The 27,940-nt window shown below is 53.8% G+C and overlaps 1 protein-coding gene across 2 annotated transcripts; it reads left to right on the top strand.

Annotated features, from left to right (window-relative positions):
• Positions 1 to 303: 303 nt before the first annotated feature.
• Positions 304 to 26,893, top strand: IKBKE (inhibitor of nuclear factor kappa B kinase subunit epsilon). 2 transcript variants are annotated; one of them, XM_007988681.3, is made up of 22 exons: positions 304 to 563; positions 1,022 to 1,111; positions 3,169 to 3,283; positions 4,297 to 4,437; positions 5,123 to 5,252; positions 6,450 to 6,631; positions 7,056 to 7,216; positions 8,115 to 8,225; positions 8,516 to 8,695; positions 9,296 to 9,486; positions 10,244 to 10,308; positions 10,396 to 10,487; positions 10,724 to 10,810; positions 14,903 to 14,978; positions 15,100 to 15,212; positions 18,076 to 18,152; positions 20,872 to 20,911; positions 21,680 to 21,781; positions 23,045 to 23,141; positions 23,288 to 23,400; positions 23,937 to 24,008; positions 26,116 to 26,893. In XM_007988681.3, the coding sequence occupies exons 3-22, from the start codon at positions 3,197 to 3,199 to the stop codon at positions 26,147 to 26,149; spliced, it is 2,151 nt and encodes a 716-aa protein (XP_007986872.2). In that variant the 5' UTR covers positions 304 to 563; positions 1,022 to 1,111; positions 3,169 to 3,196; the 3' UTR covers positions 26,150 to 26,893. The 2 variants fall into 2 exon arrangements, with proteins under 2 accessions (XP_007986872.2, XP_007986871.2); XM_007988680.3 differs by having other exon boundaries at positions 3,165 to 3,283.
• Positions 26,894 to 27,940: the final 1,047 nt, after the last annotated feature.

The raw sequence follows: 27,940 nt of genomic DNA, 5'->3' as shown, positions 1-27,940 counted from the left end.
GGGTGTGGGAGCGTGGACTTCCCAGGCAGCTTTCCACTTAGTTAACTTGCCCAACCTGCTCTGTTGACTCCGGGCAGAGTCCTGAACTTCCCTGCTCCAGTGAATTGTGCGAGATGCCAAAACAGCACCCAGCTGCCCACCACAATGACCAGAAGGGCCCCAGTTCCTGGCTTCTCTGTGGCTCAGACTCTGGTCCTATCGCCTACACTTGGGAACTCAGAGCATCCTCTTTCTCTTTGCTGAGCTGGTGGCTGCACCGAGTTGCCTCTGTCTCTTTAAGAGAGAAAGAGAGCAAGAGACGGAAATCAGGAAGTGTGAGAGAGCTGAGAGCCAGGACTCAGTGCTGAGCTTGGTGTCCCACCGCCACAAGGAGGCAGGGAAGAAACCCACTAGTCCTAGCTCCTGGGGTGGCACAGGCCATTGCAACTGGCCCTGCCTGTGGGTCCCAAGGGCCTTTGGCCACCAGGAGGCTGAGAACACTGCTCATGAATGACAGCAAGCCCTGAAAGTTCTGGGAGTGCCACCCAGTCCCACAAACCTGCATCCCCTGCAGTGGAGATGGGGTGAGTGTGCAGCGTGTGGAGGGGGGCGGGGGTGGAATGAGGGGGCCAGGCTAGGGGTAGCTGCAGGGCAGCTCAGCCGGGCACAGGGGTGCGGGCTTGTCGGCAGTGGTGCTCTCACATAGAGCGCTGTGTGTGGCATAGAGGTGAGCCACCATGGGCCAACCACAAGCCCTCCCTGGGCTCTGCTTACCAACACCCAAAGCCAGCAATCAGCTCCCAGCACCTGCCCTCACCTTTCCCGGGGTCTTTCTCCCTGGCCAGAGTCTCAGGAGTAGGAGACGCCAGGAAAGTCTCCCTGAACAGTTGGGGTATAGAGCTGGAAACCCCCAGCCCAGCCCTCTGGGGGAAGGTGACAAACAGGAAAGGGTTAAAGGGCTAGGGCCGGTGGCCTTTGATGGAGGCTGAGAAGCAACTGCACTGAGGGGCGCCTCTCATCCGCCCTCCTCTTTCCGGTGTAGCTCAGCTCCTGGACGTGCCACAGACAGAAAGCATAACATACGCTCACCAGGAAGAGCCTTTGCCTGACTCAGGGCAGCTCAGAGTGTGGGGTAAGTGCATTTGGCCACAGCAGAGCCCTGAGAAGGAAGGGGAGGGGAGAGATGGGTGGGCGGCGGCTCACATGCTTCACTGTCCACTGCTCATTCATCCAACCACTGGTTGAGGGCCGCTGAGCCCTTCTATGCACCAGGTGCTTGGGGTGGTGGGGGGAGGATCTGCAGAGCGTGCAGAGTTGAGCCAGATGTGCCACAACCAGAGCTCCTGGGCACAGAACCCAGGGGCACGCCGCCTGTCTGGGGCTCTGTGCTTTGCACCTCACTACCTATTATCCCAGAGTCTTCAGCTGTTCCTCGCCCCAGTATCAGAGCCTTTGGCCTTGATTTCAGCCTGCTCTGCTCCAGCCCCAGCCCCCAGACCTGCTGGCTGGCTCCAGCCTTAGCGGGGAAAACCAGACCCACTCATTCATGCTGAGCTACTGTATTGTCTTCAGGAAGCCTCTCAGTACTTCAGTTGCTTCTGTGTAATGTCCACTCCTACCTGATCTGAAACTAGGAGTTGACCACTGATCTCTTCAAGGGGCTTCTGGCTCAATGAACTGACATTATCAAGGATTTGTGTTTGTAAAAAAGATTACACAGAGAAAAAGTTCAGAATGAAGGAACGTAGGATTCTAGGCATGGCAACCCTCAGTTTGAGAACCTCTAAGATGTTAGAACATGAAGACACCTTTTCTAGTCTAGCGTTATTTAAAAGTATTTAAGTGGCCAGGCATGGTGGCTCACACTGTAATCCCAGTACTTTTGGGAGGAGGCCCATGTGGGCGGATTGCTTGAGCTCAGGAGTTCAAGACCAGCCTGGGCAACATGGCAAAAACCCATCTCTACTAAAAATACAAAAGACAGTCAGGTGTGGTGGTTCACGCCTATGATCCTAAGCTACTCAGGAGGCTGAGTTGGGAGGATTGCTTGAGCCCAGGGGGTGGAGGTTGCAGTGAGTCATGATTGTACCAGTGCACCCCAGCCTGGATGACAGAGTGAGACCTTATGTCAAAAAAAAACAAAAAAAGGAAGTATTTAAAGGATGGTGGCCCTTCTAATGCTTCTGTCCCCAGGTATCCTAAAAAGGCCAGCCCTGGCCTTATTTTTCAGAGAGAAATTGAGTTTAACTTCTGAGGATACACTTTCTGGTACTAATTGCTTTAGGAGAACCAGGCTGTGGAGAAAAGATGAGGACAAAGATGGGAAACAGACTTGTAAGATGTTTCCGATTCTCCCAATGGCCGAATGATGAATTTTGCCTCCCCTATACCCTGCTCTCACACACACACTCACACGCTTCTCCCCAACCCCCTACACAAATACTCTCACACACACTCACACACACACACTCTCACACACACACTCACACACACACACTCACACACACACTCACACACACACTCTCACACACACACACTCTCTCACACACACACACACACTCACACACACACTCTCTCACACACACACACTCTGAAGCAGCCCCGTCTCTCTTGGAGCAGCACTGACCCAGCTGTCAGCTCATAGCAGCAGGAAGTGGTGGGCCTGGCAGGCAGGGCAGCGGGGGCTGGGGGAGTGGCTCCAGGCTCATGTTGCAATCCTGGAGATTTGTGGTAGTGTGGGAGATGCTGCCTGACCCCAGGCCCTTCCTCCTATACTGTTTCTGCTTCCTGGGACAGTCTCAAGCCTGGATGCCAAAACCCAGAATCTTCAGTGCTGGGGAGAGGTGATAGAGACAAGAGGTTTGTCTCTGTTGAATGACCTGCCTGGGGAGGGGCTTCAAGGGGACTTGGGGAGCCAGGACAGGCAGAAGGCCAGGCCTCTTAGGTGGAACAGGTGCCGGCTGTGGGCTTAGGGCTCAGTGGGGGCCCTCCTGTTGTGCTGTGCGTCCTTTTGGGGAAGTTACTTAACCTTTCTGTGCTTCATACTTCCCCCACTCCCTTGCTTATGGAATGCCCACATGGAGCCCTTCTTAGGGTAGCCTTGGGGCACAGTTACAGGTCAGGCCACCAGTGGCCACCCCATGCCAGGAATGGAATCCTGGGCCCCCAGCATGCTCTTTTTCTAGGCAGCAGGTGACCAGCCAGCTCAGGGCAGGAGATGCAGAGCACAACCAATTACCTGTGGCACACAGACGACCTGCTGGGGCAGGGGGCCACTGCCAGTGTGTACAAGGCCCGCAACAAGGTAGGAAGCAACCCTGGCCAGGCCTCTGGCCAGCCCAGCCTTGGCCTCCTCATGCCTTGCAAGCTGGCCCAGTCAGCCCCCAGAGGGCACTGAGGGCGGTGGGACAGGGATCTCGGGACGTTGTGCAGCACACTCACACCGTGGGTTTGAGCAGAGGGATAGGGAGCTGAAAATGGCTCCTTGAGAGGATGCCTCCGTCAGGCACGAGTTGGGCAAGAGAACTATGAAGTCACAAGGCAAACATCCGGGGAAGGTAGCAGCAAATGGGATCTAGGAAGAGCAGAGGCAGGAATTAGGCCTTGTTTGGATTTATCCTGCAAGAATATACGAGATGATATCCACTCTGCTTACTTAAGAGTGGTAGCCGGCTGGGCGCAGTGGCTCACGCCTGTAATCCCAGCGCTTTGGGAGGCCGAGGTGGGCGGATCACGAGGTCAGGAGATCAAGACCATCCTGGTCAAGATGGTGAAACCCCATCTTGAAACTCTACTAAAAATACAAAAATTAGCTGGTCGTGGTGGCGGGCGCCTGTAATCCCAGCTACTCAGGAGGCTGAGGCAGAGAATTGCTTGAACCCGGGAGGCGGAGATTCCAGTGAGCGAGATCTTGACACTGCACTCCAGCCTGGGGACAGAGCGAGACTCCGTCTTTAAAAAAAAAAAAAAAAAAAAAAAAAAAGGAATTGGAGCCAGCCAGTCCAGGTTCCAGTCCCTTCCCTGCTGCTAACCCCAGGAAGTGTTAGCTGCCCTGTGGTGATTGTCAATGGCAATTGTAATAATAACACAAGCCATCCCCTGCAGGAGATCAGAATTTCAGGCTCTTGTCACCTCCCAGTGCGGGACTGTCTACCCCTTGAGAGGAAAAGGAGGTGTGGCTGGGAGCCCCCATCCAACCAGGCTCATCTCTGGGTTGGGCTATCGGAAGAGGCTGAATGGAGGCCCAGGAGAGGGTGGTGGGAGTGGGACGTGTGCTAATCCCCATGCTGTCTCCCACTGCTCCCTCCCCAATGGCAGAAATCCGGGGAGCTGGTTGCTGTGAAGGTCTTCAACACCACCAGCTACCTGCGGCCCCGTGAGGTGCAGGTGAGGGAGTTTGAGGTCCTGCGGAAGCTGAACCACCAGAACATCATCAAGCTCTTTGCCGTGGAGGAGACGGTGGGTCTGGTGCTTGGTCAGAGGATGGTCTTGTCCTGGACCCTTGTCGTCTGGGGAGAGCAGGCCACACAACAACAGAGACTTGGTCCCATGCTCATCAGCAGGTCAGACAGAGCAGGCAAATTGCAGAAGGGGGCAAAGGGTGCAAGGGGGTGGGAGCAGTGCACGGGAAACGAACGATGGACAGAATCAGTACCTAAGCAGAGAGGGCTTCCTGGAATAGGTGACTTTGGATTCCAGGGTTTGAGATCAGTGTGAGGACAAGGAGGGAAGGCTAGGCCGGAAGCTGAGACCTGGAGAATGGGGACTCTGGGCTCCATCCCCACTAAGATGGATGGTGTGATGGTGGCACAGTGGCATGGGTGTGCTTAGTGCCAATGAAGTGTACACTTAAAAGTAGTTAAAATGGGAAATTTTGTTATGGATATTTTACCACAATTGAACACCTAATCAAAAGAAGTAATACAAAGAGGGGTGCCGCCCTTAGGGAGACAGAGCCACCACCCCTCTCGGTTTCCTAGAGAATCCAGATGGCACCTCCATACCCTAGTGTCCTTGAGACGCCCTCCTCAGCCCCATGTGTGTCTCTGGCCTTCTGCCTGCCCCATGGCTCTGAGCCACTTCTTCCTAGTGGGTGGGGAGGAGAAGTACTGTCCTCAGGAGCCCCTCTCTGTCCCACCTGTAGGGGGGCAGCCGGCAGAAGGTACTGGTGATGGAGTACTGCTCCAGTGGGAGCCTGCTGAGCGTGCTGGAGAGCCCCGAGAACGCCTTTGGGCTGCCAGAGGATGAGTTCCTGGTGGTGCTGCGCTGTGTGGGTGAGCCCCTCCCTGTCCCTGCCTCCACCCTCAGACCAGCAGCAGGCCTGGCACAGACGCTGACGGGCAGGACCCAGGCGTCTGACTCCTGCTAATCATTCCATTTAAAATTCCAACTTAAAAATTAAACCTAAAAAAGATTGTACACCAACGTTCTTAGCAGCATTATTTACAATAGCCAAAAGTTGGAAACAGCCTAACTGTGAAAACAAAATGTGGGCGGTACCTAAAATAGATTATTATTCAGTCTTAAAAGGAAAGAAATTCTGACACCTGCTACAACATGGATGGACCTTGGTGACATTATGCTAAGTGAAAAAAGCCAGACACAGAAGGGCAAATCCTGTATGATTCCACTCATACCTTCATAGAGACAGAAAGTACCATGGTGGATGTCAGGGTCTGGGGGCAGAGGAGAATGGGGAGTTGTTTAATGAGTGCAGTTTCAATTTTGAAGAATGAGGCTGGGTGCAGTGACTTATGCCTGTAATCTCAGCACTTTGCAAGGCCCAGGTGGGCGGATTATTTGAGACTGGGGGTTTGAGACCAGTCGGGCAAACACAGTGAAACCCTGTCTCTACTAAAAAAAATACAAAAATTAGCTGGGCATGGTGGCGTGCGCCTGTAGTTCCAGCTACATGGGAGGCGGAGGCATGAGAATTGATTGAACCCGGGAGGCAGAGGTTGCACTGAGCCGATATTGAGCTGTTGCACTCCAGCCAAGGTGTCAGAGTGAGACTCTGTCTCAAAAAAAAAAAAAAAAAAAAAAGTGGACAATGAGAAAAGTTCTAAGATGGATGGTGTGATGGTGGCACAGTGGCATGGGTGTGCTTAGTGCCAATGAATTGTACACTTAAAATTGGTTAAAATGGGAAATTTTGTTATGGATATTTTATCACAATTGAACAGCTAATCAAAAGAAGTAATACAAAGAGGGGTGCCGCCCTTAGGGAGACAGAGCCACCACCCCTCTCGGTTTCCTAGAGAATCCAGATGGCACCTCCATACCCTAGTGTCCTTGAGATGCCCTCCTCAGCCCCATGTGTGTCTCTGGCCTTCTGCCTGTCCCATGGCTCTGTCAGCCCATGGGAACTCCTGTGTCTCTGGGTCCAAGGACAGCCTGCCCACCAAGATGAGCCTCAGACACTAGACTTTCCCTGGCCAGAGCCAGCTAGCGGCTTCCCTGTCTGTCCCCAGTGGCCGGCATGAACCACCTGCGGGAGAACGGCATCGTGCATCGCGACATCAAGCCCGGGAACATCATGCGCCTCGTGGGGGAGGAGGGGCAGAGCATCTACAAGCTGACAGACTTCGGGGCTGCCCGGGAGCTGGATGATGACGAGAAGTTTGTCTCAGTCTACGGGACTGAGGAGTACCTGGTGGGTGAGCTGCTGGGGACCCGCTGCCCCCCCTTTTGAGCCCCTCAGAGCCCCCATAGCGGGTGTGGCCCACCTTCTGCTTCCGACAGGGTTATGTCTCTCCCCTGTACCCCAACCAGAAGAATGCATTCTGTTCTCTAAGACAGAAAAGGTGAGGCTGCAGCCTGTCCAGGCCACCCGGCCTTGTGCAGTTAACTCCTTGCCGGGGCTCTCGGGAGGATGGGACGTACAGGTCCCCAGGGCACAGCATGGCCCGACGGAAACGCTCTGGGTAGGGCGAATGTGACACCCGTTTTTAAGATGACAAAGGAGAAGGATTTGAACAGTTCTGTTTTCACCTGCAGGCAGTGGAAGGGAGTCTGACAGGTCTCAGGCCCTTGCCAGCCCTCCCGCTCCATGGCCGCGTTCTGGTTCTCTCCGGCAGCACCCCGACATGTATGAGCGGGCGGTGCTTCGAAAGCCCCAGCAAAAAGCGTTCGGGGTGACTGTGGATCTCTGGAGCATTGGAGTGACCTTGTACCATGCAGCCACCGGCAGCCTGCCCTTCATCCCCTTTGGTGGGCCACGGCGGAACAAGGAGATCATGTACGGTGGGCCACAGGGCAGGGAATGGGGCAGACTGGTGGTCCCCTGGCCCTTCTCCCACCAGACCCTGCTGTGTCTCCTGGTCCCCTCACACTCCTTTGGTCCACCCCCCACCCAGGCTCTTTGTAGACCTCTTTTTGTTAATCGGATCAAACAAGCAGCTGAGCTCTGCCCGGGGCTGACGGGTGTCTGTGAATACACCCTGTGTTAGTTCGGTGCTTCACTCTAGCCCTCCGCTCCCTTACTGCTCTCCTTGTCTTAACCGAAGCTCAAAGAGTGACTTGCCCAAGGTGGCAGAACTCGCCAGGGGCAAAGGTGGCAGCTTCTTGTTCCCAGGTCCAAGGTCTTTCCATGGTTTTGTGCCATCGGACAGGGAAGTAGTAAGTGGCTGGAGACAGCAGCGGCTCCCTCTGAGTGCACCACCTGGAGCAGAGACGTCAGCTGCTTAGCGGGAAGGTTGCTGCACTCGCCTCAGCCCGGGGGTCCAGCTGTGTGGAACCTATATCAGGACCGTGAGAGGGACAGGAGACCCGCGTGGACAGGGGTTGTCAGGGAAGGCTAGACTCTGAAGGGAGAGAAAGAGGACGAGAGGATACTGGGGCCATGCATAGCATGGGCAAAGGTGTGGAGGAGGCTGGCCAGGCTGAGGGAAGTGTAGATGGGAGGGAGGCAGTGGACAGAGCAAAGGTGTCTCTATCTGAAGCAAAGGGCTCCAGGAGGAGTGCTGAGGCAAGGTGCTCTCACAGCTGAGAGCCAGGTCTCTCACATTCCATCGCTCAGGCTACCTTTGGGTGGCTGGGTGACTTGAACCTGTGCTCGGAGCCCTTTGTGCTGAGTGTGTCGTTGCCTCGCAATGTGACGGCTGGGGATCCCGCTGACCTGGTCTTGCTCCCGCTAGGTACCGGATCACCACGGAGAAGCCAACTGGGGCCATTGCAGGTGCCCAGAGGCGGGAGAATGGGCCCCTGGAGTGGAGCTACACCCTCCCCATCACCTGCCAGTTGTCACTGTGAGTGGAACCCTGCTGGGTGGGTGATGCTGGAGTCTGAGCTGGGTATCACTTCTCTCTGCTGAGTCAAGACTTCTGAGGCCTGTTCCAGCAGGTTCCGGGCATGCTGCAGGCTTGGGCACACCACTTTCCCACCTGGACGCTGGAACGAGTTCCTCCAGCTCTTCCTCCCCAACCCACCCGGCCCCACCACCTTGGTCCTAGCTCTTCAGGACATGCCCCTGTTGCCTGCTTAAGGAGGACAGGTCTGGGCCCCCGCCCCTGACAGTCTCCATGTCCTGGGAGGGCAGGGGGCTGCAGAGCCAGCTGGTGCCCATCCTGGCCAACATCCTGGAGGTGGAGCAGGCCAAGTGCTGGGGCTTCGACCAGTTCTTTGCGGAGACCAGTGACATCCTGCAGCGAGTTGTCATCCATGTCTTCTCCCTGTCCCAGGCAGTCCTGCACCACGTCTACATCCATGCCCACAACACGTAAGTGGGGACAAGGGAGGGAAGCAGTGAGAATCTTCTGTACTCAAGCAGCGGTGCCTGTCCAAAGCGGCATCTCCCACAGTACGTTCTGAAGAGTGTATACGTAGGACCGCTTCTGGGTCCAAACATAGTTTGGAAAAAGACTAGATCTACAAAGTTAAAGCTAAACAGGTTTTCTTGCATGTACTTCAGAGAGTCAGTACCTTTTCTAATGCTAATATGCATTATACATCTGAGAAGTGTGTGCGTGTATGTTGGCTGCACATTTCCTAAATGTACGGCTCATAGAACCCTTGATTCCTGGATAATTGTATAGAACCAGGTAAATGTAATGGCAGTGTGACAGGAAGAGGTGCAGAGTCAGAGACTGGGTATTGGGACTCCTGGGGCCTGTTCCCACTCTGTCTGCATCACTATAAGATGTGAACTCTCCCCTTGGCCTCTCCACCCTTGATGACAGAGAAAACCACCCCCGTCCCTCCCTCTGCAAAACAGAGCCCTGCCTATGGGCAATGCTTAGCTGGGGCTTAGGAGTCCCTGGCCCCCTGCCCTGCCTACTGACACCCCCTGCCCTCTGCCCCCTACCATGGCTATGTCTAGGATAGCCATTTTCCAGGAAGCCGTGCATAAGCAGACCAGTGTGGCCCCCCGACACCAGGAGTACCTCTTTGAGGGTCACCTCTGTGTCCTTGAGCCCAGCATCTCAGCACAGCACATCGCCCACACGACAGCAAGCAGCCCCCTGACCCTCTTCAGCACAGCCATCCCCAAGGGGCTGGCCTTCAGGGACCGTGAGTAGAGCCACCTGGGCTGGATCTTTCTCCTCCCCACATTTCCTGTGAGACAGGAGTTTGCAATCCAGGCCATTGGTTACTTTCCTTTGTGGGTGTTTCTTTGGGGCCACAGGGAGCCAGAGGCAGATGTGGGTTTTAATTCTACAGATGCGGGTTCTAATTCTGCAGATGCCTCTGAGATGCCACATGATGTGGGCTGGTGGCTTGACCTCCCGGGGGCTTCCCAGCATCCTCAGAGCTGTGGAAAGAGCTCCAGTGGAAACAGAGAGATCTGGATTTAATGCAGTTTCCATCATCTCTGATTTGTGGGGAAGCCTCAGACAGTTTGTGTTGGAAGAAGCCCAAGTCTGAGCTCCTGGAAAGAAGGGAAGGGGGTCAGGGGTCCAGAGCTTGAGCCTTTCTCCAAATCCTAGCAAAAGTTTCCTTTCTTCTCACTTGAATAACGCCAGTTTTATCCTCCTTCTCTGAGGCTAGGAAGGGGTATTCACCTCAAAACCTGTGGGCAAGAAGGTGATTTAGTCCATTTTCGGCCCTTGGGCATGAGCATGTAGTTCTCAAAAGTGGCCACAAGGTGGCAGTGAGGGATCACAACTTTAAGTGCGGCTAAGACTGGCAAGGTGGGGGGCTCAGGGTGAGTTGCAAAGCCTGAGGTGGGAGATTGGCAGTAAGGGGTGAGTGTGCGCTGGACTTAATGAAAGATGAGCCGACCCAGCACCATATAGGCAGGCCCCTCAGACAGGGTCTTTGTCTGCAGCTGCTCTGGACGTCCCCAAGTTCGTCCCCAAAGTGGATCTGCAGGCGGATTACAACACGGCTAAGGTGAGGGGCAACCCCCAGGTGGCAGGAAGGGGCATGGCCCAAGGGTAGGAGGTGTGGGACCTGGCCCTGTGCACCTCTGTGTTTCAGGGTGTGTTGGGCGCTGGCTACCAGGCCCTGCGGCTGGCGCGGGTCCTGCTGGATGGGCAGGAGCTAATGTTACGGGGGCTGCACTGGGTCATGTGAGTAGCCATGAGGGCTGGGCACAAAGGGGGAGGCAGGCAGGAGCGGGAGGTGGGCAGGAGGGGGGGTGGGCAGGAGAGGGAGGCGGGCAGAGAGGGGAAGACCAGCAGGAGGGGGAGGCGGGCAGGAGGGGAGGCCGGCAGGAGGCGGAGGCCAGCACCCTGGGATGCTGTCTGCATGCACAGTGCTGAGTCCCCTGATCAAGGCAGCTCTGACTCAGTCTCCCCTTGGACAGGGAGGTGCTCCAGGCCACATGCAGACGGACTCTGGAGGTGGCGAGGACATCCCTCCTCTACCTCAGCAGCAGCCTGGGGACCGAGAGGTGGGTGTTCGCCCCAGGCCGCTGGGACCTCTCAGCCCTGCTCTGTCTGCTCCTCACCCTTAATACCTCCAACAATGCACCTCTCCTCCCCAACCCAGGGCTCCTGCCTTCCCTGCCCTCCTAGAATAGAGGCACCCCCACCCTATCCCTTATCCCCACCTCACCAAATAACTGCAATGGCTCCCCCCAAACCCAGTCCCTCACCTGCAGGGGAAGGGGCCCATGGGGGCACAGACTCTCCAGGTACCAAGGTGGCCTCCCTATCCCAGGAAGGGGCTTGTGTCCTGCCAAGTCCTTCTCTGAATGATTTAGAATGTTCACGCTATGCCAAATGCCAGCAGAACTCTAGGGGGAGGACTCACACCCACACACAGAACAACATCCCAGTGGTCTCGTTCTCCACGCCTCATCTCCTGCTTTCTCTGACTCTTCAGCTTATCCTTGCCTTCCTTGGGTTCCCTGCCCCAATCCTTGGAACCTGACTCCCTCCACTCCCGTGTCTCGGGCTAATTAGCGGGGATGAGTTGGAAACAGAGAGAGACTGGGGAGGAGGAAGTCAGGGGGAAGGGTCTGGAGATGGAGAACGTGGGAATACCTCATTGGTCAGAACACGATTGAGAAGTGGGCACAGCACCCCAAATCCTGGAAGGCACGAGGCCATGGTACGGGTGAGGGTGGGAGCTCTGCAGCCTAAGGATGCCACTGGTGGCGGGAGTCTTTGGGGACAGAAGATCAGAGACTGCGCAGATGCCTGAAGGCCCTCCTCCTCTCTCGCCACCCCCCAGCCCTTGTCTCCAGGGAGCTCCAGGGAGTTTCCCAGCTGTGGGCTGACTCATGCAGCCCCGCGTGCCTCCTGCTTGGCAGCAGCAACACAGATGATGGGGCAGCTGGGAGGTGGAGGAGCAGGGAGGAGGAAGAGGAGCATCTCCAGATAACAGGGATGGAGTCTCCATCCAGACTGAGCCCCTCTCAAACGGTGACAGAGAGTGGGGTTCAGTCAGCAGAACTGCGAGTGAATCTCCTTTGAGCAGAGCTCTGTCCAGGACACAGAGGGGGCTCCGGGTAGATGTGGCCTTCTGTCATTCAGAGAGGCCCATGCTTCCTGCGGAGTAGCTAGCCCTTCCTGGACATGTGAGGGCTGATGGGATTGTTGGGTAAGAGGAGACTTGAGATGGGTAGAGGCAACCACGGAGGCCTTCCTGAAAGATGAGGCTTTTAAGGCCAGAAGGAAGGAGAATACCTCAGGCAGGAAGGTCTGTGCAGAGACAGAGAAGAAAAGGGCCCTGTTCAGGGGGAACGAGGGGGTGCTGGGGAGGCTTACGGAAGCCACAGTCATGACAGCAGGTAGCCCAGAGCTAAGCCAGAGGCAGACAGAGGTGGGTGAGGAGGGGAGGAAAGAATGCATAGGGCCCTGGAGGGTCTAGCTAGAGGGAGGTTGGACCCCAGTAAAACAACCAGCCGGGAGCCATTGTAGATTCTTGACCTGGGAAGATGTGTTTGGGAAAGCTTTTTGGGTGTCTGTCTGCCTACTTGCCCTGGATGGACAGGGGCTGGGGGCGAGTGGCACGCTGGCCTAGATCTGGCGTCCTGGCATCCTGGCGTCCAGCGGCTGCTGTTCCCCTGTTATGGCTCTGCAGCCTCCTGCAAGGCGGCCTCCGTGGTATGTCTAGAGAGCTCGGGTCAGGCAAGTGCCTGCTTTGAAGCCTATTTCAGCCTCCCATCAAGGAGGAAGATGGGGAGCAAAAACAGTTGTGAGCAGGGAGCCAGAGGGCCAGGTGCAGCCTCTTCTCTTAGTCTGGGTGTGACTCCAGCCTGTTGTCACCTTCCCCTACCTGGGCCTCTGTGTCCTCATTTCCAAAATGAGAGGGTTGGATGATCTCTGCGGCCTCCCAGCTCCCACATGTTGCAAGCCCATTCTTGCCTGAACATCCCCAGACCTGTAGATTCTCCTAAGGTCTGAAAACACTAGCTCCACCCGCAGGTGGAACCAGGTATTTTCATGAGCCGAATGTCACACTGGAGGAACCCAGCACCTCATGCCAAGTGGCCCACCTTTGCCCAGCCTGGTGACTCGCCCCTTCCCGAGTGTGCTCCTCCTGCCTCAGGTTCCCCAGGACAGCTCCTCTGGCAGAGCAACCTTGCCTTTGTCCTAAAGCTTCCTGGCCCTCCTGGGCAGCTGCTGTCATCTGGAGGCACTGCTCAGGCAGCCAGGATGGGCTTTGGGAATCCTAGGGCTTCCCCCAGCCCCACCACCAGGCAAGACTTTCCAGACAAGACTTCATCTCTGAGGTCCCTTTGGATCCCTGTGAACACCTTAGTAGGTCGCAGGAAGGAAATTTGTCTCCTCGTTTTATAGACGAAGAGCCTGAGGACTGGATTGCTAAAGTACTAACCCAAGGTCATGCAGATAGCAAATGTGACTGCCAGGACTAAGACTCGAACCCATGTCTCCTGACTCCCTGTGGAGATGGATTGGGTCCAGCCTCACCCTCTTCTGCCATCAAATATCCCAAACCTTCATCCGTATGTGCTCTCAGTAATGCCTTCAACATCCATGCACTGACGGACTACTGTGTGCTGAACACATTGCTAGGCACTGGAGCCATATGAGGAGCAGAGCAACGGCACCCCTATCTTCAAAGAGCCTGCAGTTCCTTCCTGATTCTCTCTTTGCTCAGCTCCCCTTTCCTCCCCTAATTCTCCATTCCCAAGCCAAAATACACAGGATACTTTTTAAAATCATGATTATTACTAAAATGTATATACTAATAGTAGAAAGTTAGAAAACAGAAATAAGCAAAAATAAGAAAATTAAAATCCCGTATCCTACTATCTAGAGATAGGTTATCACACCTTAGAAGGACACATCCTTCTAGATATTATTCTACTACGCGTAAACATTAACCAACATGAAATGATGGTGTATTTGCCATTTTATAACCTGTTTTTGGGATCACGTCCACGGTCCCACCTTCTGGACTCATCTAGAGTTTCCCCTTGAAGTTGTTTGTCTTGTCCTTCTTTCTCAGCATTTCCTGTAAACTGGGAAGTTTTTAAAAATTTTTTAGTATTTTATTTTATCTATTTTCATTTCTTTTTTTTTTCAAGGCAGAGTCTCACTATGTTGGCCAGACTGGTCTTCAACTCCTGGCCTTAAGCGAGCCTCCCACCTTGGCCTCCCAAAGTGCTGGGATTACTGGTGTGAGCCACCATGCCTGGCTTTTATTTTGTTTTTTATTTTGTTTTATTTTATTTTATTTTTATTTTTGTAGAGACAGGGCCTCACTATGTTGCCCAGGCTGATCTCAAACTCCTGGCCTCAAGCAATCCTCCCACTTCTGTCTCCCAAAGTGCTGGGATTACAGGCATGAACCACTGTGCCAGGCCTAAACTGGGAGTGCATAAGGCTAGATGGATTCCAGTTGAACATTTTTTGCTAGAATACATTATTGATGATGCCTGGTATTGTATGTCGATATACCATTGGCTGGTGACAGCCTGATTCCTCTACTGTAATGTTACATTTTCCCTGTAGAAGAAAGAAGCAGAGTGGTGTGACCTTGTCACCGTGCAAATGCTCACCCCTTTATCATCCATCATTACTTGTAACGCTATGCCTCAGATAACAATTTCACTGGGCAGCAAGATGATAATGTTCAAACTTCTGATACATCATTGCCTAGTAGTCTACAAAATACAGCTTTTCCCTCATCAGAAAGCTGTTGGTTATCAAGAAATACAGTTTCTACTGGACAGGAACTTAATTCTTTCTCTTTAGTTACAAAGTTTCCTGGTAAGGAGATCATTAATAGCAGCCTTGCATCACGGGCCCATGGATTTTCATAGACTCAAGGTGTTACAGTCTGTCTCAACCTTTATTCTTTGCAATACTCAACAATGTCACAACTTGGGTGAGTAGGACCCTCTTCAGGATGGTGCCTCTGTCCCAAACACAAAACTCCCCAGAGACCCGGAGAGCCACCAAGGCTGTCCCAAAATGCTATGCCCAGCATGTGCCCACAGAGCTCTCTGCCTGCCACCTTGGCTGCTCCCAAGCCCCCAAATGTGGCCTTTCTCCTTGCCTCCCTCAAGGTCCAGCAGCGTGGCTGGAATGCCTGAGATCCAGGAACTGAAGGTGGCCGCAGAACTGAGGTCCAGGCTGCGGACTGTGAGTGAGGCTGGAGGGCAAGGGCTTAGCAGGATCAGAGCTGGGGGCCCATGGTCCAGCCAGCCTGCCCACCAGTGCCCAGGCTGAAGACCCCACGGGGGTCTGCCTTCTTGCCCCACAGCTAGCTGAGGTCCTCTCCAGATGCTCCCAAAATATCACGGAGACCCAGGAGAGCCTGAGCAGCCTGAGCCAGGAGCTGGTGAAGAGCCGGGATCAGGTACATGAGGACAGAAGGTCTGTGGGATTTTCCTTCTTTGTGGGGTGGGAGTGGGGGAGTGGGCAGCACCAAAGGTCCAGTAGCCTTTAGCCTTTACAGACGTCAGCTTGCATTCCCCTTTCTCTGGGCAAGGGTGCTAGAGCCTGGGGGAGTGGAGGAGATCCAGCAATGAACAAGAACCCCCCGCCCTGCACTGCCCCAGACACCAGCTGGGAGGAGAAAACGATCTGGGGTCCTGCTCCCATCTGGGAGTTTGAGGAACACCTTGGGAATCTTAGCAGGTGCAATAATTCTGAATAAAAGAAGACTTTAGTTCCCTTTCTCGTGTCAGGCCCTTGGGCAGGTCCTCTCACATACAGCATCTCATTGAATCCTGAAAACAATAATGATGCTACGATAATGCCCTTTTTGTAGAAGCTCGGTCAGTGAGGTTAACTTATCCCAAGTCACAGCCAGTAAATGACAAATGACAGAGGTGGCTTCAGGTCGGATCTGTCCACCTCCAAAGCCTATGTTCTTGGCCTATGCCAGGCAGGGGTTTACAAGCTTTAAAGCACGACTCTCCCTTTCAACAGATATAGAAATACCCCCTTCCCCCAGCCCCAGCTGACTGTGTGGAGCCGCTGCCTACCTTGCCGCCTCTGACCAGGGGGTGGGCGGTGCCCAGTGCAGACCTCCTCCCCATTCTCTTTGGTGCCTACTGTAACCTGGGCCTATCCCCATCCATCATCCCATGCCCTCAATTCTAAATTCAAACAGCTCTGAACACCACAGGAGGTTTTCTTAACTGTTTTGGCCATAAAACCTGACCTAAACCGAATGAGGCTCTTTACAGACTTTATCCCACTTGGGGTGAATGTTCTTGTGGTTCTTTGGAGATGTGAATGTGTTTGATTAGGAGTTGATGCCCTGCTCAGGCCGTTCCACAATACACTGTGTGGGCACCAAATTGCCTTTCCGATATCAGAAGACAATTCTGAATTCAGAGCACATTTGGCCCCGAGCCTTTTGGATGAAGGCTGCAGATCTGAGGCCTGTCCTTTCAGATGAAGGCTGAGGATTGAGGCCCCGTCCTTTTGGATGAAGGCTGTGGATCCCAGGCCCTGTCTTTTGGATGAAGGCTGAGGATCGAGGCCCCGTCCTTTTGGATGAAGGCTGTGGATCCCAGGCCCTGTCTTTTGGATGAAGGCTGAGGATCGAGGCCCTGTCTTTTGGATGAAGGCTGAGGATTGAGGCCCTGTCTTTTGGATGAAGGCTGTGGATCCCAGGCCCTGTCTTTTGGATGAAGGCTGTGGATCCCAGGCCCTGTCTTTTGGATGAAGGCTGTGGATCCCAGGCCCTGTCTTTTGGATGAAGGCTGTGGATCCCAGGCCCTGTCTTTTGGATGAAGGCTGTGGATCCCAGGCCCTGTCTTTTGGATGAAGGCTGTGGATCCCAGGCCCTGTCTTTTGGATGAAGGCTGAGGATCGAGGCCCCGTCCTTTTGGATGAAGGCTGTGGATCCCAGGCCCTGTCTTTTGGATGAAGGCTGAGGATCGAGGCCCTATCTTTTGGATGAAGGCTGTGGATCCCAGGCCCTGTCTTTTGGATGAAGACTGTGGATCCCAGGCCCTGTCTTTTGGATGAAGGCTGAGGATTGAGGCCCTGTCTTTTGGATGAAGGCTGAGGATTGAGGCCCTGTCTTTTGGATGAAGGCTGAGGATCGAGGCCCTGTCTTTTGGATGAAGGCTGAGGATTGAGGCCCTGTCTTTTGGATGAAGGCTGTGGATCCCAGGCCCTGTCTTTTGGATGAAGGCTGTGGATCCCAGACCCTGTCTTTTGGATGAAGGTTGAGGATCGAAGCCCTGTCTTTTGGATGAAGGCTGTGGATCCCAGGCCCTGTCTTTTGGATGAAGGCTGAGGATCGAGGCTCTGTCTTTTGGATGAAGGCTGAGGATTGAGGCCCTGTCTTTTGGATGAAGGTTGAGGATCGAGGCCCTGTCTTTTGGATGAAGGCTGTGGATCTGAGGCCTGTCCCAGCTACTTCGTCTTCCACCTGCATATTCCTGGCGGGGCAGGCTCCTTCGGCTGGCAGAGCCCTGGAACAAGCCCGTGCTCTGTTCAGAGTCCAGCTCCAGAAATAGCAGAGATGGGGTCGCTCGGAGGTGCTGCAGGGAGGGAGTGGAGCCACATAGTCCTGAGGGTGAGGAAGAACTTTCCCCACACACTCCCGACTTCTCAAACAAAGTGTTTGTATCCAGCCTGAAAAGGGGAAGGAAGAAATAATAATGACCTTCAACCCCAGACCAAGAAGGTCCTCAGGAGATCATCTCCCCAGTTCCTCCACCTCCAGGCAGGACCAAGGCCTGTTGATTCATTCTTGTTTTCAACGAGGATTATTGATTCATTATTTATGTGAAGTTTCTGCTGTGTGCCACGCGTTGGGTAAACCAAGAAGCTATACTCTTCTGCCTTTTCCAGTCGACCAGAGAGAGATTTTAGCTCCCCTCCATCCCCAGCGGTCACTGCCAGACACGCTCCTAGGTTTCAGGGGCCTAGGCTTCTTCCCAGGGCCTAGTCCCACAACTTCTCATGTAGGAAAGGCCACGTTCCTGTTGCCTGTCCTGCTTGGCTTCCTGTCTCTCTTGTCTCCTACTCAACTCATGCTGTGAGTGCATGTATGTGAGAGAGAGGAAGAATAAGCCATGAGAATGAGAGAGGGCTGGCTGACTGTATGGGGTCTCAGATAAGCCTGGAGACAGTCACCTCCACTCCCAAATTGATCCCCCAAAACTGTGGCAGTGAGGCTCCTCCCCTATTCCACTGCCACCCTTCGCCTCCCTCCTCTTTGCTCTGTGCCGTTAGATTCTTCCAACACCTGGTCCCTGTCATCTGCCCACAGCATCCAGCAGATTCAGTGCTGTTTGGACAAGATGAACTTCATCTACAAACAGTTCAAGAAGTCTAGGATGAGGCCAGGTGAGTCCGGGGAGGGCAGAAGCCCCTTCTCTCTCCTCTGTCTCCCTTCTTTCTTCCTTTTCTCTGGTGAGTCATTGCTACCAGTGGCCATAACCTCCAGCTAAGTGGCCACTAACCTCCAGCTAGTGGTCTTGGAGGCCCACTAAGTGGATGGTTCTGTGCAGCTGCTCTAGGGCAGGGCCCCTGTCTGCAAGCTGCTTGCAGGCCGGTGGGGGACGCGAAACCTTTACAGGCCTGCCTGTTGCCACATGAGAGACTTGGATCACGTGGTTGGGGGATCCAGTGGGGGATCCACCAGGCTCCTAGAGCCTGGCTGCTCTAAGAGAGGTGGTCCTGGAAAGAGATCCCTCACCTTGGCAGAGCATTTTAAAGTATAAAATGTCACTGTCCATTGTGTCCTTGGGGCACTGAGATAGTCAGGTTTTCCAGAAAAGGGGGGATCAGGAGAAGTCCCATTTTGAGTCACTGAGTCAGGCATTTTGGCTGCATGATCCATAAATCCTCACAAGGACGTTGTGGCAGGCGCGGCCCATTCACAGGCTTGGGGGTGGGAAGCTGCGTGTCCAAAGTGACTGCCGTCGTGGGGTAGTGCAAGGGGGGACCGAGGGAGGGCTGGTGAGGGGGTTGGAGGGAGCCTGCGGAGGCTCCAGTTGACACTCCAGTTAACACACCAGGAACCAAACCTCCTCCTCCCCTCCCAGGTCCCAGGCATTTCCTAATCTGTAGACTGAAGGTCTTGGGCTTGATTGCCAAATTATCTTCTATCCTTGGGATTATCTAAAAACCACTGTCCAATAGAAATGTAATGCCAGACACATGTGTAATTCTAAGTCTTCTAGTAGCCAATTTTTAAAAAGTAGAAACAAGTGAAATTAATTTTAATGTGTTATTCAAACCAATATATCCTGTGTCATTTTAGCGTGTAATCAATATAAACAAAATCACTAAAGAAATACCTTATATTCTTTTGTGCTATCACATAAATACATAACTTATTTCCTTAGCAATTCTGTTTATATTGATTACATGCTAATATATATATTTGAGATTCTCTGTCACCTAGGCAGGAGTACAATGGCATGATCACTGCCCACTGTCGCCTCAACCTCCTGGGCTCAAGCCATCCTCCCACTTCAGCCTCCTGACTGACTGGGACTACAGGATGCTTTCCCATCACTTTACGGTTTTATATTTCACATATATATATTATTCACATATATATATATTACATTTATAACACATCTCTGTTGGGAAACTAAATTTTATATGTGTGTGTGTATGTGTGCGTATATATACACACACACACACATACAGGGAGCTGGGTGCGGTGGCTCATGCCTGTAATCTCAGCACTTTGGAAAGTTGAAGCAGGAGGATCACTTGGGCCCAGGAGTTCAAGACCAGCCTGGGCAACATAGTAAGACCCCATCTCTACAAAAAGTAAACAGAACTAGCTGGACATGGGCATGTGCCTATAGTCCTAACTACTTGGGAGGCTGAGGTGGGAGGATCACCTGAGCCTGGGAGCTGGGAGTTGGAGGCTGCAATGAGCTGAGATCACACCACTGCAGCACTCCAGCCAGGGCAAGAGCGAGCTGTCTCAAACATCAACAACAATAATAAAACCTCTAGACATCATTACCTTCCCCATTTTATAGATGAGAAAACCAAGGCACAGAAAGGTTAAGCAGCCCAAGTAATCTAGGCCCAACTGCTTTTAACCATCCCGTGTCACAGCCTCAGAGCAGTTTTACTTCTATTGGTCTTTAGGAGTCCTTTATTAAAATTAAAAATGAACATCTAACTGTTAAAACCCAGCGTGTTGAAAGATACCATTTTTTTAAAATGCCCAGTGGTCTTCAGGGCACTCTCGCTTGAGCCTCACGGGAGTCCCATGTGGAACCTGTGATGGAGGAGGAGGAGACAGGCTCAGCGAAGTGAAATCACTCGCCTAGAGCCGCCTGCCAACAGGAGAAAGGGCTGAGGTTTGTCCCAGGTCTCTTGGACTGCACACATGCTCTCAGCTGGCCAAGTGCAGGGCCCAGGAGGGGGACTCTGCTATTGGAGGAGCGGGATGGGGAGGCCCACCAAGAGAACCTCCATCATCATTTCATCTTGTGGCTGCCGCCACCCTGGAGGCCCATTCCTGCGGAGAGCAGCAGGGGGCAGCATATCCCTAGTATATGAGCCTTAGGGCCCTTCAGGAGGCAGCCAAGGCCATGAAAGCTTCAGCCTTTGTGGCAAAAGTGGCTGGGCAGAGCGGGGAGGTAGAAGGTGGTGGCCTGGTTTCTCTAGCTCATTACAGGCAGAGCCCATGAACATTCAGGGATGAGACCATCCAGCTGCAGGCATCAGTCACTCTGGGAGGGTGCTGGATAAGGGGCTATGGCTGAATGAGCCTCCTTCCAAGCCCATTCATCCCCCACCTCCCACCCGAAGCATCCCCCACGTCCCCACCCTGGCCCTGCACTTTGGGCTGCCTTCCCCTGGGGCCCTCACACAACTTCCCCATGGCTTCTTGAGGCCCCAGCTTTGTCCTAATCAGCTACTTGGGTGCTGGCTTCACTCCTTTGCCCTTCCTATTCTGCTGGGCCGTGAGTTCCCGTGAAGCAGCATGGGCTGGGCCGTCTTCGTCTTCGTAACTGTCTCCCGACCCTTGCTGCACTCTGTTTGGTTGACTGATTGAATAGGTGACATCTGTCCTGTCTGTTTCCTCCAGGGCTTGGCTACAATGAGGAACAGATTCACAAGCTGGATAAGTGAGTGGCCTGTCTGCCTGCAGGCGGTTGGGCAGGAGGGTGGGTGTCCTCAGGGCAGAGCGATCCTCAACGCCAGAGGAGAGGCCGTGAAGGGCCCTGCCCGGGGCTGCAGCTGAGCAGTTGGGGATAACAGGTTATCTGGGGCCAGGGGAGGGAGTGTGCATAGCTTAGTTGGAGGGAGGCTTCTCAGATGCAATCTTGATGTGACTGGATTTACTTCTGGTACAGACAAGACTGTTTACAGGCTTTTTTTTTTCTCTCTAGTCGTCCTCACTGAGGGACCCCTTACCACTTCCTGCTTCTGCCCTCTGCCTGAACCTTCCCTGCCTCCCCCTGCTCCTCTGTCTCCCATGTTTCCTGGACACACTCATGTCCAGGAGGCCCTCCCTGATTTAATGGTTATCTGGGAACTCATTCCCCCAGTTCTACAAGCACCCCGACCCCCCGCAGACGGACACACACACCTTCTTTCCACGACTGCCTCACTTTCCCTTCCCTTTCTTGAGGACTAAGCTTGAGCACGTGTGTGTTCCCCGAGGACCCGCTGTGCGTCTCCCATGTCTCCCTGTTGATGTGGGTTTTGCTGGTCACCGCAGCCTTCACAATCCAAGTGTGTGACCGTCCTTCCTCCTTTCCCAGAGACATAGCCCTGCTGTGGTCGCAGGGCTTAGGCACTTATGACAAGGTGGCGACGGAGACTGAGGGATGGTGGGCTTGTGCACAGTGGTTCTGGCGGCTCATCTGTGCCTTGGTTCCCTGTCATTCTAGGATGAATTTCAGCCATTTAGCCAAAAGGCTCCTGCAGGTGTTCCAGGAAGAGTGCGTGCAGAAGTATCAAGCATCCCTAGTCACGCACGGCAAGAGGATGAGGTAACAGCCCTTCCTGAGCTCATGGAGCCCAGGGCCTGGCCTGGCCCTTCTAGACTTCAGAGGACCCAGGGCTTTGTGGAGCCCTGAGGGAGAGGGAGGAGCGAGTGAAGGAGTGTGAGCAGATGAGTGGTTTTGTGTCTCTGGGTGGCCCAGGCAGTCGGCTGGGAGATTTCTATAGCTTGCCTTATTTAATCTCACGACACCTGCCTGATATGGCAGATATCATCACCCTATTTCCTAGACGAGGAAACTGAGGCTCTGAGAACAGGCATCCTCTGCACATCACATGGCTAGTAAGTGGCAGACCCAAGACCCATATGTGACTCTGTCTGCCTCTACAATCTGGGCTTTTGAGGGTCAAATCAAATCAAATCTGAGTTCTTTCTACCGTTCCACCTGGTTGTATTGAGAAATGTCCTTTAGGAGAACACTAGATCCCCCTGGGATAAGGACAGTGGCAGTGGCCGTTAAGGAGAATCCTCTGTCACGCCGTCCCCTTCAGGAGTTTTGGGTTCCGCCTTCTCAGATCAGGCCCACTCTCCGTTCCCCTGCCTGTGTGAAAGTTGGCCCCTCCAGAGAAGAGAGGACAATTTCCCGCGTGCTGCCACGTTCTGAGGCCTGTGGGACCTCACCTTGTTACGGGGCTGAGACCTGGGCACTCACCTGTCCTCATATCAGAATGCCAACGCCTGCTTCTCCGACTCCAACCCACCGCACATGCTGGTGTAATGGCTCTGGAGCAGGGCTTGGATAGCAGTGTAGCACAGCTTCTCCAGGTGATTCTAATGTGTGGCCAGGGCTGAGCACCAACCCCTGATTTCACGGCTCTGGGCCTTGGGGAAAATGTTCCTGCTCCTTCTCTCCACTTAGAGGCAGAAGAGAATTCACTCTGGAAATGAGCGTGTGGGCAGTTCCCCACACCGAGAGCCCTAGCGTGGGCTATCCTCTGCCTCTCTGCAGCCTGACTGGTGCCACACTCACCATAGCTGGCATGTGTCACCCAGCCCCAGCCACACGCATGTTGTTGGTGCTCCCCACTGCAGCTCTGAAGGGGCCCTCCCAGCCTCAGCCAGCTGTGTGCATCTGCATTATTGCAGTGGGGCGGGCAAGCGTGGAGGGCACAGCTGGCAGGGCAGAGGCAGCGAGGGAGGCAAATACCCAGGACCCACCTGTGTCCATGTGCAGACCCGATGGCAGCTAGGCGAGCCCTGGTGAGTGGGCTGAGTCCTGCTCTAATTCTAAGTCTCTGTCTGTTCTCTTGAGGGTGGTGCACGAGACCAGGAACCACCTGCGCCTGGTCGGCTGTTCTGTGGCCGCCTGTAACACAGAAGCCCAGGGGGTCCAGGAGAGTCTCAGCAAGGTGGGCATGGCAGAGGAATTCTAGGTGCTCTGGGGATGCAGGCTGGGGCTCTTGTTACCCATGTCTTCACCTCCTCAAGTACTGCCCTTACCCAGCCACACATAAGCTGGCTACTAAGTGCTGACCAAAGTATGGCTTCCCTGCAGATCCTGGAAGAGCTATCTCACCAGCTCCTTCAGGACCGAGCAAAGGGGGCTCAGGCCTCCCCGCCTCCCATAGCTCCTTACCCCAGCCCTACACCAAAGGACCTGCTTCTCCAGTAAGTGCTGGGGAGAAAGGGGGTGTGCATCTGTGTGGAAGGGAGTTGTGGGGAGCGTGCTGAGGTTAGACCTTGAGGAGTTTGGCCTCATGCCAGGCCTAGGAGGCAAGATTAAAGAGACTGGCTGGGTGCAGTGGCTCACGCCTGTGATCCCAGCACTCTGGGAGGCCAAGGTGGGTGGATCAACTTGAGGCCAGAAGTTCAAGACCAACCTGGCAAACATGGTGAAACCCCAACTCTAGTAAAAATACAAAATTTAGCCGGGTGTGGTGGCATGCACCTGTAATCTCAGCTACTCCAGAGGCTGAGGCACAAGAATTCCTTGAATCCAGGAGGCAGAGGTTGCAGCGAGCCAACATAGTGCCACTGCACTCCAGCCTGGGCAAGGGAGCAAGACTCCGCCTCAAATAAGCAAACAAAAAAGAACAAAGAGGCTTCTTTGGTGGGGCTGCAGAGGAGGGTGGGCCTCCCAGGAAAGGGGTCTGGGCAGGGCAACTTCCAGCCTCAGCCACTTCTCCTGCCTCTGCCTTGGGCAGCATGCAAGAGCTCTGCGAGGGGATGAAGCTGCTGGCGTCTGACCTCCTGGATAACAACCGCATCATTGAACGGTAAGGAGCTTTCACCTTGTGTGGGTCAGGGCTGGGTCTTCAAGCTACCCTTGCCTGGGGGCAGCGAAGAGTCCCCAAGCCTGCCCATGCAGGTTTGATGACACGTGTCCATTTTCCAAGCAGCCCTGTTGAAGATTAGGCGTTTTCCACAAATGAGTTGACATCCTCAGGAGGTGTAGGATTCAATTATAGCCTTTAAAATGTGAGCCCCCATGCTGTTAGGGAGGTGGGGGCCTGGTGGCAGGGAGTTTGCGCCTGTGTCCAGCTCTACGCTCCATATGTACTCTGTGCCCAAGCTGCCCCAGACCGCCTCCTTCAATCACAGCCATCCTCAGGATAGATGCTGTTTTCATCCCCATGTGCTACCCCAGGAAGCCACAGCACACACAGCTTGGGTACGATGTCCAAGGCCGGTGTTTCTCTGGCCTTGTGGGGCTCCTGTCCCTCCTGCCAATGCTCATGGGCCAGCCCGGGGCTGCAGGATCATCTCCTGATTCAACTCCCCTCCTCGGGGCACTGAGGGGTCGTGAGAGGTTGGTGTGGGAACGCAGCAGGGCTCCGACTCGAGATTGAGATTTTGTGTACCAGTAAAAGTTCTTTTTCTTTCTTTTTCTTTTTTTGAGAGGGAGTCTCACTTTGTCACCCAGGCTGGAGTGCAGTGGTACTGTGTCGGCTCACTGCAACCTCCATGTCCTGGGTTCAAGCAATTCTCATGCCTCAGCCTCCCAATTAGCTGGGATTACAGGCACCCACCACCACACCCAGCTATTTTTTTATATTTTTAGTAGAGATGGGGTTTCACCATGTTGGCCAGGCTGGTCTTGAACTCCTGACCTCTGGTGATCCACCTGCCTTGACCTCCCAAAGTGCTGGGATTACAGACATGAGCCACCACGCCTGGCTATGTACCAGTAAAAGTTCTAAAAGAAAACTCAAGACCAACAGAGTTACCAGCTGCTCACATAACCAAGTAAGCACATTTGAAGTGAAAAAAAAAACAGCCCTGCCATCGAGTAACCCCACTTTATAAAACACATGTTATCACCAAAGAGAGATAACCTCAGGATAAAGGATGGTCCTTGCTTGCCCTGAAGGCCAGCAGCCCTGTTTATATACATATACACACGTGCACGCATCTCCCACTCCTGCCTGTCATCCTCGTGTCTGTCATTTTCCTGTCTGGGAACCAACAGCAGGGTAGAGTCAGCAGAGATTCCTACAGGATTTCAGTTCTGACCCTGCTTCTCACCAACTGCGTGATCCTGGGAGGTGTGTTCAGCTTTGTGCTTCCCTTCCCTCTCCTGTGAGACAGGAGTAATAATTTCTACCTCATGCTATTGACATAGGGATTAAATAAAACGAGATATGCGAGGTGCTTGGGGGTAGGGGCTATGGAGGGAAGGGCTCACTAAATGTGACTTCTTCCCCAGAGGCCACTCCGGTCTGACCCTAGAATTGGGGCCAGGAGGTAGGGACACCAGGAGCAGAGCTTGTGGTTTGTCCCCAGAGTTTCAGGGGGTCCTTGGGTAAGGGAGGAATCTCCTCCCTGTCCTGTTCCAGCAGGAGAACTCGTCCTCTTAAACACCCACAAAGAGGACATTTGACAGCTTCTTGGAAGGATTTTCCAAAACAGCCCTCTTGGTCAGGAAGTTCTCATTTTAGTGACAACATAAATCGCTCTTGCTGTGATATGTGATCTATTTGCAGATAGCTCAAAACTTTATTTTAGTGAATTTTCACTTCCTTATTCAGAGCTGTAGCCAAAGAGCCAAACGAACCAGTTTAAACTCCTTTCTCCTCCTCCTAAACCTTGGCTGCACATTGGAATCACCAGGGGATCTTTTAAAAGTACAGACGCCTGGGTCTTGCCCCAGAGACTCTGGGTGCAGCTTGGGGTTAGGATTTGTATAAGCTTTCCAAGTGATTCCAACATATAGTCAGAGGTGAGAGCCAGTGGGTTCTTGTCAGGGAGTGAGGCTGCTACAAGAGGAGAGCTGAGGACTTGAATGGCTCAGTGTTCTTGAAAGCTAATTGTGCTGGGCCCTGAAGTGTGGTCTGCAGGCCCCTCCAACAGGTGGGCAGTGCTAGCCTGTACCTTTTCTTGTAGGCTAAATAGAGTCCCAGCACCTCCTGATGTCTGAGCTCCATGGGGCGCGTGAAGCATCCTGAAGCATTAGAATGATTCCAACACTGCTCTCCTGCACCGTGAGACCAACCCAGGGCAAGATCCCATCCCATCACATCAGCCTACCTCCCTCCTGGCTGCTGGCCGGGATGTCGCCAGCATTACCTTCCACTGCCTTTCTCCTTGGGAAGCAGCACAGCTGAGCCTGGGCACCAGGCCACTTCTGTTGGGACCCACAGGAAAGAGTGTGGCAGCCACTGCCTGGGCTGACCTTTCCATCTTCTCCAGGCTCAGGTACTGCTCCTCCGTGCCCCTGGCTGGGCCGTGGGGAGAAGAGGCTTACATATGCCCTCCCACTCCCTCTGGTTTACAGGACTTCACTCCCTAGCCAACAGGAGAGGAGGCCTCCTGGGGTTTCCCCAGCGGACTAGGTCAAACGACCTCATCACAGTCTTCCTTCCTCTTCAAGCATTTCATGTGGAACCCAGCTGTCTCTGCTCCCCTGTGATTTCTAAGGGCCATCACTCTCAGCCCCAGGCAACGTAGAGCCTCCTGTTCTTTCTATGCTTGGTCTGACTGAGCCTAAAGTTGAGAAAATGGGTAGCCAAGGCCAGTGCCAGTGTCTTGGGGCCCCTTTGCCTCTCCCTCACTCTCTGAGGCTCCGGCTGGTCCTGGGACATGCAGCCAGGCCTGTGAGTCTGGGCAGGTCCAAGGCCTGCACCTTCAAGAAGTGGAATAAATGTGGCCTTCATTTCTGTTTCTGGTGGCTCTCCCTGGCCTGTGTCTGTGAGGCAGGGAAGGCTCTCAGCTGGGTGTGCTTGGCAACCAAGTCGGGTCTGGGCGGGGATCTGTGAGAAGTGCTGGGAAATGGGGGTGGGAATCGGTCATGTCCTGATTTCTGCCTTTCCCCTAAATGGGCCCTAATTTCAAGGAAGAACCCAAGGGGTGCCTTCCCATTCCTTGCGTTCCCTTGCCCCCCATCATTTGGAAAGCTATGCAAAGGGCCTGGAACTTAGGGAGAAAGGTATTCTTTTTTTTTTCTTCAAACCCACCATCTAAGTGGCTACTGCTTTTTTCCCATCTCCACCACTGTTCAAAACCTAGGCTATGTCCTAAATAGTGGGTTTGAATAGTAGTATGGGTTATTTTAAGCATTCCTTCATTTTGTCTAGAATCTAGAGTGGTGCCTGGGCAAGGCATTCTGACTTTTGCAAACTGCTTGCAAATTTACCTCCAGCCTTCCCATAAACCAGAGCCGGACTACCCACCTACCTGGGTGGGTGAAGGAGAGGGAAGGGGAAATGCAGTAAGGTAGCCCCAGTAGGAGAGAGAGATGAGTGGGAACCCCCACTGTGCTTTGAGGCATGAAGACACATTATGCTTGACTGGAAATGACCCCAGAGATCCTTCCTGCCCATCTTCATGGGAGCCCCCACATCCTGAGGCCACTCTACTGACCTGGCAGGGCCAGAAGTGGGGAAGGGTGAGTCCTGGAGGCTGCTGTCCTTTGTGCTTCTTCTCTGTGGAAAGATCAGCATTCTAAAGGCCCGGGGGAAGGTGGCTGGAGGTTATTTCCTTGCATCAGGCCCAACTGGCTTTGTGTTTGCTATTTGGGCCTCAAGCCCGTGGAGTCACTTAAGCCCAGGGGTTCAAGTCCTGGGGCCTCAGAGACCAGCTGCTGCCTTGATGTTTCTGGGTACTAGACCACTTCTCGTCCACTCTCCTGGCCTGAATTTCTGGCCAACACTTCCGGCCTATGAGTGACCCTTCAGGGAAGTCCCACAATGGGTTTTCCCTGGCAGCAGCA

This window comes from Chlorocebus sabaeus, chromosome 25, assembly GCF_047675955.1.
Source record: "Chlorocebus sabaeus isolate Y175 chromosome 25, mChlSab1.0.hap1, whole genome shotgun sequence".
NCBI classification, from domain to species: Eukaryota; Metazoa; Chordata; class Mammalia; order Primates; family Cercopithecidae; genus Chlorocebus; species Chlorocebus sabaeus.
The sequence above is the reverse complement of the archived record's forward strand: the minus strand, read 5'-3'. Positions and strand labels throughout refer to the sequence as shown.